The 18219-nt window shown below is 34.8% G+C and overlaps 1 protein-coding gene across 1 annotated transcript in view; it reads right to left on the reverse strand.

Moving 5' to 3' along the window:
- Window positions 1-5655, reverse strand: part of LOC149158594 (agamous-like MADS-box protein AGL11) — a 98887-nt gene extending 93232 nt beyond the window's left edge. The window contains exons 1-2 of the mRNA XM_089437775.1: window positions 5535-5655; window positions 5184-5439 (exon numbers count right to left, since the gene is read on the reverse strand). Coding sequence (XP_089293901.1) covers window positions 5184-5365 — 182 coding nt within the window. The 5' untranslated portion in view covers window positions 5366-5439; window positions 5535-5655. The remainder of the gene's footprint in view (window positions 1-5183; window positions 5440-5534) is intronic.
- Window positions 5656-18219: the final 12564 nt, after the last annotated feature.

Here is an 18219-nt window from a genome sequence, read left to right on the forward strand (position 1 = left end):
ATCTATTTCATAAACGAATTTAATGGTCATTTCTGGAGTAGAAAATAAAACCCATAGAAGATGATGGAAATAATTCCATCTATGAAAAAAAAATCCGTAGAAGATGATGGAAAAAATTCCATCGATTTCATTAAATGAATTCAATCAGGAGGAGCACAATCAGAATCCAATGAAAGAATCCAGCACTGATTAGGCTTATCATTTTTCAGTAAATTAAAAATAGTGAAAACCATATTTGGTATGGGCATCAAATGGAAAATTAAATGCTCAACGAGAGTTTGTATTCAAAATAAAAATGTTGAAAAACTACAAAATGAAAAACTCGGATTTTTCTTAAGCTTGAAAATACTACAACTTTATTTAATTTATTAGTCATATTTAATTCAATGGCGAAGACATTTTTGAATAATATGATAGAATTGAGAAGGTGAAAGAGAGGTAATAAATAATGTGATAGAATTGAAATGATGAAAAGCAAGTAATAATAATATAAAGATAATAATAATCTTTTTTTCTTAATTTTATAATGTTTGAAATTATAAAAAAGAATATAATTTGAGTATATTTTTATGCTATAAGACTAGAGGGTAGTTTCATCCCCTTAGTGTACCACCTCTTTCATTGTCTTCATCTTTACTAACCATTGCATTTATACAACCAGGTTAATTAATAAATATAATTGTTATAATCATTAAAAATATTAATTTTTAAATAAAAAAATAAATTTATCTTTATATAAAATTCATATTTAAATTTAATTTTTCAAGCCAAAAAAACATATTTAAATTTTTACATATTCAACCATTTAAAAAGATAGGTCTTCGGTGACTTCGTCTGCGGTTATTCCTCTCTTCTGAACGCAGCTTTTTCTCACGAGAGATTTTTCTGAACGCAGCTTCTGGCTGCGATAGGTTTCTTCTGGCTGGTTATCTCGCCGTGAACGCAGCTTCACATAGATCTAGATTTATTTCTGAACGCAGATCTAGATTTATTTCTGAACGCAGCTTCTGAACGCAGATCTAGATATATACATAGATCTAGATTTATTTCTGAACGCAGCTTCTGGCTGCGATAGGTTTCTTCGGAAGGCAATAATCCCTTTCTGAACGCAGCTTCTGGCTGCGATAGGTTTCTTCTGGCTGCGATAGATTTAATATTCTGGGTTATCTCTTTGCGGCTGGGTTCTAATCCTCTATAGCTAGATCTAGATCTAATCTTTTCCGACTAGATCTAGATCTAATCTTTTGTCTTTTTCCTCTACGGCTGGGTTCTACAAGGAAGTAAAATATGGCTCCCAGCTTCGCGAAAATAGCAGCTGGCTCAGTGCCGTCAGCTCGTGGAGGGCAAGCTCCTGCCCATATTGTCAGTGAAGCCCCAGCACCCACTGTCGAGGTGGTCCAAGCCTCACTTGATGAGGCTTTGAAGTTTTCTGAAAGTGCCCTGATTTGTCGGTTCAATGGTTTTTGGCCGCGACTAACAGCTCTCCACAATTGGATCTCCGAGGTATGGAAGCCTGTAATTTCTGATGACATTAATATCTACCCCTGTGCTAGGGGTTTCTTTATAGTAGATTTTGAAAATCCTGAAAGCACACAATGTATTATGGATTCCGGCCCTTGGTTTTGGGAAAAATCAGGCTTATTCATGAAGCCATGGAACCCATCATTCGATCCATCAACAACAGTGATAACCTCAGCACCAGTTTGGGTGAGATTGCCAAGCCTACCCTTGCATCTCTGGAATCTCTCCTCGCTAAAAGCCATTGGAAATGCAATTGGGAAATTTTACTGCAGGTGTCCAGAAACAGAGGAATATGCCAGAACCACCTATGCACGCATTTGTGTGGAAATGGACTTCAGTGCCGGATTCCCAGCGGAAATAAACCTAACAAGTAAAGATTATGTGTGGAACAAGAAACTCGATTATGAAAGTGTCCTCTTCCGATGTCGATCCTGCTTTGAGAGAGGCCATCTAGCCAAAAATTGCCCAAAAGCCTCCCAGAAAAATCCTAGTAAAAAAAGCCACCACAGATCTACTTGGTGGGAAGGAGCACAAAAAGAACACTACACTGTCATCAAAGAAGAATACTCTAGAGAAAACTCTGAATCACAAGAAATTGGGCAAGACAGAAACAACTCTCAAGACAAGCATGGAGAAAGCCTTGCCCAACAACAAAAAAGTGCACTCGACAACCCGTCAAGTGTCAACAGTTATGAGTATTCGATTATCGTGCAAAATAAATCTTCATTTGACAACAAAGCAGATCTCCTAGACCAAACCTCTTCTCCGACTATCTTCAAAAGGACGAACACAATTGATCGCGAAGCTAAGACACCATTGTTTCAAGAACTAGAAGAGATGAAGGAGATGCAAGATAAAGGAAGTTGGAAGACCGTAGAGAAAAAAAAGAGAGCTACAACACCAATCTCGCCAAGAAAGACAAGGAAAGAGAGCTACAACACCAATCTCGCCAAGAAAGACAAGGAGCCAGACAATTAAAAATTAAAAATATTATAGGTCCGATAGACCAATTTGGTCTCAGTGGACGGTAACCACCATCATCATCATCATAAATTTTCCATTAAACTTTACATATTTAAATATTTATAATTACAATATTTTTTTAAATTTTAATTAAATTTTAAATAATTAAAAAATATTATATAGAAGAAGAGAAAATGACGATTTAGGGACTTAAAATAACCGGTTCTCAACAGCAAGCCTGTTAGTCATTTTAAAAATCATGTTACCAACAAAAAAAACTATTAATAAAAACATTTTCAAAATTTCAATATAAAAACCATAATTTAAGATGGTTGATTTGAACCATTTAAAAACATTGAACATGCAGCAAGATTCCAACTAAAAACGCTGACCAAAATGGCCTCGTTACAGCACTCTGAAAATGAAAATATTTTGTTTCACTGACCAAGTCTGCACTTCAAGAAACACGAAACTGTTGACAGATTGGTTGAGAGACGCAACTAGATCCAATCAAGACACGATCATATGTGGCAGAAGGGATAGGCTAGCCAATGACTATGACTGCGCCTTTCTCCATTTTAATTTGCAAACACACAGCCAGATCGGAGTACATGGCAAAGTCCGTCAATCAAATTTAAAACACAAGACAAAGTCCGTCAATCAAATTTAAAACACAATTTGGCGTTGTCAATGGCGTTGGTGTTGTTTCTCAACAATAAAACATTCGAAGGCCGGCTACCTACTGGACTTGGCTATGTTCCCAATAAGACAATGTTGTTTTTCTCCAATAACAACCGCTGGTCCTATGCCTTCTCGCAGAGTATCTCGAATCGTATTCCAACGAATTGAATGGATCCATTCCTTCGGTGTAATACAGTGGCAATCGCTCGAGGGGAAACATCACAAAGCGTCTCACTACAATGCGTCCTGCTGCAGAACAGCCTCTTCACAACCCTCATACGAAATAACATCTCTAAGCTCTGCACATTGGATTACTAATCTCCTTCTTGCACACAATAATCTCTGCCGCGCGATTCTTCCGAAAATAAGACTATTGAGAAAACTGGGAACGCTGGATATTAGCCTAAATAATCTCATTGGAACGCTTCCTCCAGAAATATGAAATTTAATTAATTGGGAAGTTTGAAATCTCAGTGGAAAGTCATTCAAAGGATGCATATCAGCTACTGTGGGTCACCCTGTGATGGTTGCAAAATTAAATTTGAGTGTAAACGCACTCACAAGAAGCATAATTGCAGACAGTTCAGTGAACTATACCTGGCCAGAAATAAACTAAGCATGACCATTTCTTTGGAGTGGTGAACTATGTTACCAGAAATGAGAAACGGAAACGAAACTAGAAACGAAGAGAAATCGAGTTTGGAGGTTTTGCACTCAAGAAACGAGGAGAGAGAAAATAAAAATAAAAATAAAAAATACAGCGTTAGTTTCAATTTTCAATATAGTTTCAACTAAATTTCCAGCCCAAATTTTATTAAAAAACCTAAATAATTTAAATAAGAAAGTAGCAAATTGACTATTAAATATATACATTCTTATGCCTCCTAATCAATTAAGTGTATACATTTTTATGCATTTTGCGCTTTTAGCTAATTATTGTTAAAAAAAATTCCAAATAATTAATATATATATATATATATATATATATATATATAAACAATAAATAGAATTTGCAATTAAATGTGAATTTCTTGAGCCACATTAAACTATGAATTTTAACAATATAAATGTTAAAGGAAAACAAATGACCTAAAAAAGGGACAATAGTACAAAAATGATGAGTTTTCTATATACTTGGTATAGGTCTCTAGGTTATTGAATGAATACATAAGTGAGATCTACAATAAACAGTGAAAATACAGGGCTGAGAATGACATGCAAAAGAGCGAACTACCATCGATAAAAAAATTTCCCATAAAATATATGCACGGTTAGAAAACGGCGTTTCCTTCTGGTTTCCGTTTCTTACACGTTTTTTAAGGGGGACGGTTGCCACGGGTAACATAGGTGCTGAAAGCTTGACAAAAAATCTCATAATATATGGGTTAGATCTAAGCTGGAACATCTATCAAGATCTCTTCATAGTGAGATTGGAAGATTGACGTTACTTGAATTGAACCATCTCTCATGTCAGATTCCTCAATACTGCTTGAGGTTACTTGAATCGAACCAACTCTTTGGGCAGATTCCTTAGTAATTTTAATTTTTCTTTTTATTTTTCTTTCGACCTATTTGAGGGGCCATTTCTTCATCAGGGGAATTCACAAGAAAAGAGAACAAAGAGATATATACTATATACAGATATATACCTGAGAGCATTCACAAGAAAAAACAACAAAGAAATATATACATATATATCGGTGAAGAGCAGAGACATGAACGACGCTCGTTCTTTGGTAGCAAGTTTACAAACCCAGACTCATGTCGTCGTGGATTTGAAGAGATTCGGTGGTTTGAAATAAAAGGCCCGTAGTCGTCGATATTTATATCCATGAACATAAGCGATGTAGTAGAGTTCTAAGAAAAGTTACCTTGAGCATCTTATGAAAAATGATTCAATGGCACTCCCAATGCTTAAAAACCCTTTTGATTAGAGCTTACCGTAAAATTTTAGGTGCAAACAAAAATAGCAGTATAGTACTTTAACATGTAGATTTCAGAAAGGGAGGTCGTCATACCTCATACTGCCAAACTCATACAGTTTTCCACGGCTTGAGAAGATGATGACCGCGACTTCTGCGTCGCAAAGCACAGACAGCTCATACGCTTTCTTCAACAGACCGTTTCGACGCGTGGAGAAAGTCACTCGACGAGTTGAGGCATTATCGATCCTCCTTAACTCAATCCTTCGGCGGCCCATTGTGTATTCTGAACTCGCTAAAATCCACAGATCATGTACTTGTTAGGTCTAGCCCACCGTACCCTTATTTGGACCTGCAGAGGAAGGTATGACGAAATCAGTGCGGGCGGCGATATATCTCCTGTAACAAGAGATGAGACCAACAAAAGTATCGACAGAGAGAACTTACAGCCAGAGAAGGGAAGAGGGGTGAGAAAACCGTCCCTTGTTGTTTGCTTCTGTTGCAATCACGAGGAAATGTTGTGCAGGTTGTTTCTAGGGACAATTCGAAATGCTGCTGCCGAGTCTGCTGTTGAGTTTTAATTGTTTATTTTTACCCCAAAGTGGACCTCGTAATCTGAACATATATGTTGTACTCCTTTATTAGAAGTGCAAGGCATTCAAGCGGGTCTCCACTGTCCACGTCATGCACTTCACAATCACCTCTCCTTTCCCACGGAAAACCAGCAAAACCTAAATTATATTTCTGATGTCTATTTCTGTGTAATGGTGCCTTCGCTAACTCGAAACCGTTCTGTGTAAGTCTGTATAATGCTACCTGCGGTCACTTCAAAACCGTCAGAACCCATGACCCGACATTTTACAGAATCGTGATTCATGCCTCACTACCCGACAGTTTAGACAGTCATGACTCATGAACGACGACTTCACCTTTAATTGAAATACGCAAAAGGAAATAAAATAATGTAACGAGCCTATTCATCTATTCCAACTTAGCAAATTTATTAATTTATTCCAAGTTACCCAATTTAGAACAAACATAAGACGCCAAAAGTGGAATGTCGTCGAATGTGAATCTTTTTGCAAGTGGAAGACATTTCCACGCAACCATTGGCCATCTGCTTAAACGTATTAGTCCCTCCATTGTGGAATTTTAACCTAAGTAATTATTAATAGCTGATTGGTATCTTGACATTGTTAATCGACACTTTTAAATGTAACCAAATCTGAATCCTTCTATTTTAAAACCCCATTCATATATATATATCAAATCAATATCTATTTTATAACCCTATTCATATATATATCAAATCAATATCTATTTATTAGCAAGATGTTTATTTAGTATGGCATTGACAAAGAGATTCATATTCGATTAACTCTTTAAGATAAGTTATTGGTTAAAATCACCCTTAGGTGGTTGCACCCACAAAATTTAAAATACATTGATTTATTAATAAAAATAATTACCAATTCATTTTAGTTTAGGTTTTATATCTAAGAATTATTTAATTCATTAAAAAAAGCATTGACTTGGTATTATTATAACGGTAAATACATTGCAATTGCTTTTAGGTTAAGACTTTGTTATGAAATATTGTTATTCAATTAAGTACAAAATATTAATTTTACTTTATTTTCTAATTTTTTTTTATAATATTTTGATAAAGTTTTTTTTTATTAAATGATTTGTTGGTTGAAGTTTCAAACCATCTAATGTAGTCTATCTTTAGGACAAAGGTGAAAAAATCAATCAAGCATTGGTTCTAGAGTTAGCATCTACGAAATAACTGCTAGGAATTAGCCATTGAATTTTAGTTGAGTAAATTTATTATTATTTTGTTATGTTTTATTTTATTTTTTTAATATTTTAAAATAAAATAATATTGAATTCAAATCACTTATATTAATTTAATAATAATATAATAAGAATTGAATATTTGTAAATATACAATAAAAATTAAGTTTAATATAATAAAATAAATAATATTCAACAATTAGATTTAAATATTAGATAACCTTTTAATAGGGACGTAAAAGAGCAGATATATTGCAATATAAAAGTAAAATTAATTATATATATATATATATATAATACTTAAAAAAAATTACGAGGAGAGGGTGGGGATCCAACTTCTACTTAACTTCCAACCATCATCCCTGTTAATATTAATAGCATGCTTTTCAATTTCAATGGCTTCTTGAAGCTTCCTATTAAGGAAGTGATCAACCCTCGCTATGACTTGAGAATCCTAGATGCAGACATGGTCATTGGATTTCACTGCATGTTGAGGTAAAGCTCAGGAGTGACAGTAGTTGTGTTTAATATCTGCTACATGTTCTTGGTTCTCTAGTTAATGGAGCGATCAATTTCCTCAATGTAGGGAATCCCACAAGAACATGGGATGGAGTAGACCCCTTTCACGTCTTTACAGTTTATAAAGTCTTTGAGGAATCTAAGAGAATCTCTAATGGTATTAAGGGGTTTCAAGGTGGTAAAAACATTTTTCTTTTCAATAATATGAGAAATGTTATCGGTGGTCCCATGTATAAGATGAAAAATCTCATCTGGTAAGTTTTTTTGAAAATAACGATTATAATAGGAAATAGGACCTCAAGGCTTTTGTAAGGGCTAGTAAAGAATCAAGGATTAAACCTTCTCATGATGATAAAATCTCCAGTGTTGAACTTTGTCACACACCCCCTGGGCACAATGCTACAAACTCCTCCCATGCTTTAGTAGATCCATGATGTGGACCTTTAGATTCAATTAATAGACTTTATTACTACCTTATAAATCAACCCTTATGGATGTATTACAAACCAGAAGAACAATCAAACATAGGCATTCCACAGGACAATATTCTGCATAAACTTTTCCTTCCTTTGCTAACTCAATATCAACATTAATGGAAACGTTATCATAAGTATACTGTAGCCAACATTGCCCTATATCATGATCATATTCCTAATCCCATAGTCAAATGTATTTCTAACACGTATATCTTATTCAATATGAGCAATTAGCTAAAAGAGCCTCATTGGATGCCATTTCCTCCATGATGTGAAATTCATAGCATATATAACCTCAACCCTAGGCTATACAATTTGAAGTCTTCAAACATAATTATTAATCATACCTAGTGTCTCATACATAGTTGTTCACTATCTTAAAAACCCAAATAGCATAAAAGCTTAAATATGTGACAACATAGTAATTATTGCTTAAATGCCAAATATTATGTTCCTTCACAAAATTTAACTTGGATCACATCTATGTGCACTAATTGTCAGGTGTATCCATATATAACCATCTCATAAATAAAGTATACACAGCCAATTCTACTCAAGCATAGAGGTCACATGAAATTTATTCAATCGTCTAATAAGAAATGACAACTCAAGAAAATTCTCTCGTATGCTAAATGAATTGACAACGTAGAGAGTGAGCGGCCAACATACAAAACATTCCATGCAAACGATATTATTTGAAGATTGTCACTTGGAAAATCGAGGACCACTAGCCAACCTTGAACTGGCTTTCACCAATTCACCCTCGAGCCGAGAGTTCTTGCCATGGATCAACTGGCTCCTATTGACCTCTTCAATGGGTATTTAATAACCTCTTTCATGATATGGTTTCAATTAGAAACATCACACTTTTATGGATTCCTTTTATCCATTTGCCTAGGCTTTTCCTATAAAAACTCGACTTTATCTCCCAAGAGGTTTTTCCTCATAAAACCTTTCCTTTATCTCCCGCAAGGCTTTTATGCTTTTTATTAACTTAGCAGCTTTCTGGATTTAAGTATCTTAATGGATTTTTATCTCCAAATCCATTAAGATTACTAGATTTGGATGTAGAAGTCCTATCATGAAATAATTATCCATTAACATTCACCAATGACATTTGGCAAGAATCTCATCTCTTGGCGTCTCGCTTTTCCAAGTGATTAAATTATTATAATTGATAATAAAGTATTTACTTTCATTATTACATATCGGACCTATCTTTTCTTAGCTCCGGTCAATATAGTGTTACATACAATAGAGGGGTTTTACATGCCCCCCTTATATTTACACCATCCTTGGTGTATTACTGGATCTTTCCATTTTTTTCCTCATTCACAGGTAATTGTTCTAAATTTTCAGGTTCACATGGCCTTGCTACCTGAATCAAATTGTCTCATAGATCGATTACAATGGAGTTCTACTAGCAATCCCTTCCCTAGCTACCTGTTCATTTGTTTCAATCACTTTTGTTGGGGGTTTTGAGATGCATAAACTCAAATTTGTTTTGTTACATGGGTAATTATGGGTTAATGTTTCCCACCCTTTAGTTGTGATTCGTCAGTTTCAGCTTATTTAAATAATAGGAGGAAATGCATGTTCCTCAAATGTAGCTGTCTTATTTCCAAACACTTGCTTCATACACTTCCCCCGCACTGGTCACAGGAAGTCAAACTAGCACATTTTTCCAATCAACATGTATAAAATATCATATTAGGTTAGCTTACATATATCCATCAAAATCTTAACCCATATGTAACCATCATAAAGAAGATTCATATGTCATATGTATACCAAGGCTGAAACAAAATATGGATACTTATTCTTAGTTGCTAATACCAAGTCTTAGTTTTCACATTTGTCTTTCTTTTACACTCTGGATCAGTTCCCACAACTTGAAATCACCTGGTTCCTTATCCTCAACCATGTGCACCTACACAGTGTGTGTAGTGCACACATACAACTATAAATTCCATATATCATCATGAACTACCTGAATCCATACCAGTACCATATGTATCACTTGTACATAGCACCACCTGCACACGTGTACCCAACACCAAATCTCCATACCATCACTTGCATGACATATACTTCATCCACATGTTTTCGAACATGTTAGTCTTATTCCAAAAATTCCTTCATTTATTCATATTAACTTTAGGCAAGTCCGATCAAACCGTGCACGATTTGTTGATTGGAGAGTAAGGAATTTTATGGACCCATTCAGATGTCGAAACCATTGAATAATTTTATGTTAAAAATGTTCAATTGTTTTTATATATCCCTTCCTTTTCTTGTTTCTTGTGGTTGCAGGAAAATTTTAGCAAAATAGTACCACAAAGGTGATCATGCATACTACTGCATTATCATAGAAATAACTCTGAGTTTTGGGATTGAATGTGTCATTAGACAAGGTCTTAATAAAAGTAGAATATGACCTCCGCCCAATCATAAAGAAAAATATTTTGTCTAATATTGATGCCAATGTTATATTATAGTTTCCTGACAACCTCGCCTTTGTCTTTAGCTAAGACAATAATCATTTGGTACTGAAAAGTACTCCACATATATGCTCATTATGTTTTCTCTTTCTAACACTACTTCCAACCCCTTATTGTCCATGAATAATTAGAAGTATATTGAAAATAATTCGAACAATTAGTATATAAGTAAATACACCTCCTATACAAGAGTCATGACTGAAGGTTACAATGTTTTCCCATTCACCAATGTCTTACTTTCCAAGGTAATATATATACAAGGGTGTAAGATTGAGTCCTTATCATGTGGATACCCCACCTTAACACTATATCTTGACTTGGTAGAATGAAATTCATTTTCCTAGAAACAAAGTCTATTCTTAAATTCCTTAAATCAAATTGTTTATGCAATAATTTTTAATGTTGTCCTATTCAAACCCAGACAACACTATCGATACAGTCTGACAAGTAGACATTTCCCATATTTCTTGTTTTGAGATCAACAATTTCTAACTATCACTTTATTGAAAAAAAATTCCTTTTACAACAATCTCACTTACCAAGATCATATAGCCACTAAATATGGTTAAAGAATCGAGTTGTTGTATGGTTTATTATTCTCTCTTTCCTAGAACCTTTTATATGTCACCCCTAGTGCATGTATTTTATTACTTGCATAAGATCTTAGATCATCATAGGTTGTATTAATGTGAAAAACTTTTGGGTTTATCAAGAATTTTTTTATTAATTCAGACAATCATGATCTAAATCTAGCGTAAAATTTTTGTTATTCACTAGGTTTCTCTGAGTTTCTCTATTGCATCAAAAACCACCATATCTAATCTACAAATATATTTTTCTTATATAAAGTAGAAGCACACACATCATTTTACTCTTATCACTTTGTACAATAAGTACATTTGTAAGATCTTGAATAATTCTACATATTTGAAAGGTTCCAATTTGTGAGATGTTACCCATGGAACCCCATTTATATCTGGATGGCTATGTATTAAGGTACACCTTAAGTTGCAAAGTTTGACACATTACAATTTGAGTGAACTATTGGGAAGGTTCTCTTAAGCTTAATACTGTCTTTCTGTTATTAACCGAGGAGTTTCTTCTATAGTTCCATTATGTATTTACACTAGATGTACTTTTGGTCTTAGTACCGTTGACCTTCATATTAGAGTCATAATTTGTTAATGTATGATGTCTTCTCCCACATGCATATAATGTGTTGCATTGCATTTGAGCATCTACTTCTCAATTTTGACCCTAGCTTCATCTTGATTGGAATCTAATTTGTGCCTCCTATCAACTTTAGATACAATTAACTTGAGATTTGCTTTACTCAGAAGATACTTGTAAGTTCCGAACCATGCATGTCAAATTGCATATTGAACAATAGCCTGGTAAGACTTAGTTCCATTCAATAGTGTATATTTGAAGCATTTTCCCAATTAAATGAATTAACGACTCAACCAATGGAAAAACGACATTCCAAAATGGATTTCATTATAAATCAATACAACCATATTAAATCGATAGACAATTTGTAAAAATACATAGTCTCATGTGCTTAACGATATTTCATGGAAACCTTCCTGAATATATATAATTAAATAAAACCTTCCTGAATTTATTCTAGGATAAAACCCACTTAATTAACCATCAACTCTTGTTAATGTTGATAGTATGTCATGAACTTCTTTCCTGATGATTTATACAGTTTCCATTTACATACCTTCATTCCTTTTTTATTTTTCCTCATGTTGGCCATGATCTATGGAAGTAAAAAAACACTTAACATTTGATCTATTCTCTTTGAGAGTTACTTTGTATTAGTTCAATGTTTCCTCTTTCATATATCCTCCTTTCATAGAATCTCTGTAATCATAAAGTTTATTCCATTAAGTGATGTCCTTGACTGGACTATCCTTACCGGTATTAGTTGAAATTTTATTAAGTTATGCCCTTGCATAGCAGTCATACAACCCAAAATTTAATTTTAATGGAAGAAGAGATCCATTAACGATAGAATTCACACTTTCCTTATGTACCATTACTCCTTCCAACACCACATACTTTACAATTGTTACAATTTCGTTCATGCTTCCCATTCTATTATGAACGTATAAACTATGCAAGTATCAATTTTAAATCATGGTATAGAGTCTTTATTCCCTCACGAGAGAATTCAACAATAACTCAAGTTTTCAAAAGCTTTCACAACATATAATAAGGAGAATTTTGATTTTTACATCATTTGATAAGTAGGCACAATAACTAGTAACTAATTGAGGGTTACCCCTTTCTACTTATTAACATAATTAAAATGTTATTTGTTTGTTATTTCCTTGCATTACTCTTTATCCCACCACAATTCAACATTGTAGAATTATTTATTCTAGTGTAGTCTTTCAGGGTTATTACTTGTATAGTTATCCAAAGACTGGAGAATTTCATTATACGTGAACGGATTAAACTCATCCTGGTTAATTTATATATACCCTTACTTTAAAAATTAATTAGTGAGTTATAAGATGGATATAGTTTAACATTTAACCTTTATTGAAATTTCAAGAATAAAATACACCACACATTTTGAAATTCTAAATATATTGTAAATCTACAAATTTGTTTCATCCTGAAGCTATCATCTCATTTCAATTTATTTTTTTAATTTGTGAGGATTTTGATTCATTCATGTCTGTAATCATACCGAGGCAACTCATTGTAACCACATAATGAGCTCTACATGCAAGCCTTACATAGGCATGTAACCACATCATGTGTATCCCCTTCAATCATAATGTAATTTAGCAACTCCGAAGATAAAGTATTCATATTCTTTCTATTTTATGCGTAGCCCAAATAACTCATATAAATGATACACATTATTCGGTGTAGTTTGTTTTAGCACACATTGCGCCTATATCATTTACTTTGGACCATATCCTTATCATCAAGGAATTTGTAATTAAGCAAACCGTGGCATATATTTGAACCAAGTTATAAGTATTTTGGTGGCTTTTTTTCACACATTAATGTATACACATTTAAAATAGGTGCAGTGCAGTCCTCCTCCATACATACAATAACTATATACTTGTGCACCCTACCTACCAATAGGTATCACTCTGAACTAGTCACTAATAAACTCTAGAAGAGTCAGACCATTAAAAATACCATGCGGGTTAGAGTCAACTAAATCATGATTTATAACAACTATGCCACTACATAACCTGAAATAGTTCCACCTCATGGTTAATTCTCTGAAAGGTAAGATGTATCTATTATTAGTCCCTGCCTCTGGCATAGTAGGGACTATAGCGTTTGATAGGGCGTTGACTTTCTATTAAATTGCGCATTGACCATCAATTTCTATGGGTTATTCACTGTTTAACCAAACTTTATGCTAGGCTTATGCTAGGCACTTTATCTGCTAGAAAAATTTAACCAAAGTTTTCAGTTTACCCTCTTATTTCCCACCTCACTTGGCCCGATGTGCACACAACTTAATTTATCCTAAGTTGTTTCCGGTGCCTGTTCTCCGTGCCCTCCATGCAGTGGCCTGCATGCTGCAAGTGCCAGATGTTTGTCCTGCCTGTCTAGAATCATTCAATAAGCATGAGAAATATTATTCCTTTAACAGGATTTGAACCTCCACGCTCTTAAACACACGTAGCTCAGTGGTGGTGAAAAAGCTGGAACTAGGGACTTTGCTACAGGATCTACTGGGCCTAGACTGCAAGCACGATAGAGGAATAGAGTTGTGGTCGGGGCGCGGTTAGTGAAAATAAAAGCAAGAGAGGTGGTTCTGCACAACTTTACCAGAGGCTCAGGGTTAGGGTCTAACTATCATGCAGGATTAAAGGCTCTATGAGGGAAAACAATTGAGCGGCTTTCGGCAATGTCTCCGTCTTTCTCTGCGGGCTTCGACATGTCTCCCTCTTTCTCTACGAGCTTTGACGTCCAAAACATTCAAGGTATTTCGGTATAATTTTATTTTAGAAAACCTGCTTTTAGGGCCGTCATTGTATATTCTGACCCGATTCTGTGCAGCTTCACCAAAATGAGGGGGCGTGATACGATAAATGCATTTTCCTCTGCAGAAAAGCTTTGACTCTCTGAAAGTTGACCTTTCTTTTGTCATAAAAGCTGACCCCACCTCTACTCGGGCCACTGTGTAGGGCGTGCACCAAAAGCTTCGAATGGAAGTACTGGAGCTTGCTGGTTCACTAGATGGCTTGTTAGCTGGTGGGGAGCTTGTGAACTAGGGAGCTGGGAAGCTGGAGCAGAAGCTGGATGGATGGGATTGGGTGGAGGGTCGAATGGATGTTTTAGTGAATAGCCCATAGGGTGGGGCAGGTGCTTTGTGATTATGAACTTGGCCGCAGTAAGGTAGCTTGGTGAAAGGTGAATGAAATCAGTAATGGAGGGAAAGTAGTGACGATGCCGCAGTAGGGTAGCTTGGTGAAAGGTGAATGAAATCAGTAATGGAGGGAAAGCAGTGACGATGGTTCAATCAAAGGTAAGCAAGAAAGTAGGTGTCTGGACTTCTTTATTTGCATTTATTTATTTACAGTGTCTAAGGTCAGTAGGTATCTGGACTTCTTTATTTGCATTTATTTATTTACAGTGTCTAAGGTCTGGACTTATTTATTGAACAAAACATCCCACTTTTGCAGGCTGAGCAATCCATTCCACCTAGCTAGGAAGTAAACACGTTGGGCATGCAAGAGAGACGAGTAGTAAGGTTGTAGGCCCTAGGCCCACATAGGCAGGCAAGTGGTAAAATTGTGGGCCCACAGGGTTTTACGTGTTGAATTATTTTTTTGTATGAAACATTTTTTTTGCATGTGTTACAGGTGTCTTCCAGTTTCTTTTTTTTATGTGTTACAGGTTCCAGTTTTTTTTTGTGGGTCTTATAGGTCTTCTTTTGTAAAAGCTCTGTCTTTACCTGTATACACTACATTACAGTGTGAGAGCAGTGAACTGTGACAACTTTTGAAGTCCAACTTAAGTCCAACTTTATTTGACAACCTTTGAAGTCCAGCTTTATTTGACAGGTATGGTCATGAACCCTGCAGAATTACAATTGATCAAAAATTTTATTTAGCAGGATTGAATTGTACCAATTCTACTTTTTCTACAGCTACATTCTCTGTGAAATACATTTTCATTACGTTAATTCAAGACCTTTATTTAAAGAAATATATAGAAATTGCAATAAGCTGCTCTTTGGTAATGCTAGAAGTGATCTGGATAAGACTGATTTTCCTCCAAAAAGAATACTCTGCCACTTATTGATTGGGATGCCCAAATTTTCTCTTGAAATCTTCTTTGAATATTTCTAACAAAATTCGGTCTCTGATGATTGTTGATCGTTGCCACATAATCTGGAATGAAACTCAAGCTCAAGATATGTTTTTCCACTATCGAATTTCAATTTTTCCTTTGATGGTTTAAAGTTATTTTCAAATCCAGAATTTCTTTACCATTTGCGTGTCTCTGCCAAAGTTATTTGGCATTCCAAAATGCTTTATCTTTATCCTTTGAATCCTAGGATTTGAATGCCTTTGTAGATAAATCCTTAACCGACTTGTAGCTCCAGTAAACTGACAAATAAAATCTCATAAGGCTGGAAAAAATCTTGCTAGTCTCAAAAACAGAGAAAAACACCATGAATTATAAATATATGGCAATTTCCTTTTTGACTTAGGTAGCTTCCCTCACGGACTTAATGACATTGGGTGGCTATGTTGAAGAACCTAGTTCCAGCTAAGGTAGTAGTCTGGGTTTCACCATAAACTGTTGAAGCACCTGTACAAGAATCCTAATAAAAAGCAAAGGTAGCAACATAGCTATTTCCATAGCGCGTGGCTTCAAATGGGCAAGGTAGTAGTCTGGGTTTCACCATAAAATTTTGAAGCACCTGTAGAAGAATCCTAATAAAAAGCAAAAGCAGCAACATAGCTAGTTCCATAGCGCGTGGCTTCAAATGGGCTTGTCCCTATAGCCAAGACCATGATAAAACCTTAGAGACCCCCAATGTAATGAACAACTCAGAACTGTCCAAGAAAGAGGTAGTTAGTAAATTCATCTAACGAAGAGAGATAAAAATTAATTGTGAACATTTGATAAAAATGAATATGTAATATTCTATTTGGTCTGCAGGGTTTAATCTTTAATTTCCCTAATTCTCCAAATCCAGATATCAACCATATGAACAATCCAATGTATATTTTTTCAAGTCTGAAGAATACACATGCACAAAATCCTTTACACGTCATACAGGAATAAAAATTGTGGAATAAATTCGTATGAGATGCTTAAAAAAAGATGGTGTAGATTGAAATATTATGTCTGATAATTTAGGTAACTAAACAAAGGCACAGATCTATCATTAATCTAATGTAGTACATTAACATTGATGGTTATGTCACATCCGGCAGTTAGCTATTTTAATATGTATACCAGTGGCACATAGAGAGAAAACATAATTCTTCCCTATACTTGCTTCCAATACTTGTTTCGAGAATTCCACTGTGAATCCTATTTGTCCATGAATTGCATCCTGCATATCCATTTATCCTCTGATCAAAATACAAAGAGCAACACATCAGAAAAAAAGTTGTAGAATTTCGGACACAATGACAGTGCCCACTGCCCACAGCGAATAAAAAGCTATAGTGGTTCCAACAGAACATAAAGGTTTCATTATGTAGAGTAAGATCTTCTTCCATCCCAGCTGTCAATTTTTCTGATTACCAGTTTCTACCCTCCACAACGACCATCCATAGAGGGTTTTCCTATCTACAACGCTCCAAAGAGATCAAATATTTAAGGGTGTGTGCCTGCATACCTCACGGATGGGTCTAGGGTAAAAGCAATCACAGCAATCCTACTTTTCCATGCCCCCACGCAATAGTTCTAAACGTTGTGAAATAAGAATAGGAAGGTTTGGGTCTGCCCTGTAATTACCTTTCTATTTCTCAAATCTGGAAGCATTGGCCGTATTATATATACATAATAATACATGTAGTATCCTAATACTAAAGTTGTCAGTCAAGTTCAAATCAGTGTATCTAAAAGCTAAGCCAATCAATCAAAAATTTGTTTGCCATTACAACTCTGCATTTAACTAGTATTAGCCATTTCGAAGAATTTCAAATGGCTAGCGTTTCTGTTAAAGCGGGAGCAGCTTCTACTGTGTCTTGTGGGTTGGCCAGCAACAACTTGATCCGAAGGACGAGTAATTCTCATCCCAATGTCTGGGGTTATGACTTTTTACATTCTCTTAAATCGCCTTACAATGTCAGTAATTTTTTCTTTACATTCAATTCACTGCACAATTTTTCTATGACCATTTTATCGCATTTCATTTCTGATCAAATGAATTATACATATATTGTAATGCTGATCATGACCAGTACTTATTGGGTTGTGTCAGATATTTATTCAAGTGAGTTGATGTAACATGTTCCTATAACTTAAAGCTAAATAAATTTGTTACATGGTTGCATGTTTAATATATAACAGATGGTTGTCCTTTTTTCCCAATTTTGTTTTTTTACATTACATATATCAACTTTTCTTTTGATTTACCAGTGTCATATGTTACAATGTTACTAGGTATGTTAATAGGTTGGGTACAAAGTGTTTGAAATTTTGATCTTAATTTTAATCAGTATACATTCAATTATTTACTAAATTTTTTATTAAAATATATTTAATAATAAAGTAGTTTGATAGGATTCAGCATTTGTAAAGTATCCCTTCATGACAATGCTGCCCTCGATCATGATTTCACCAATTGTAATATCGTCATTAAGAACGCTTTCCATTGTGCTG

The sequence above is a fragment of the Pinus tabuliformis genome, chromosome 5_2 (genome assembly GCF_031772625.1).
Source record: "Pinus tabuliformis cultivar Carrire ecotype Pingquan chromosome 5_2, CPIR1, whole genome shotgun sequence".
Lineage (NCBI taxonomy): Eukaryota > Viridiplantae > Streptophyta > Pinopsida > Pinales > Pinaceae > Pinus > Pinus tabuliformis.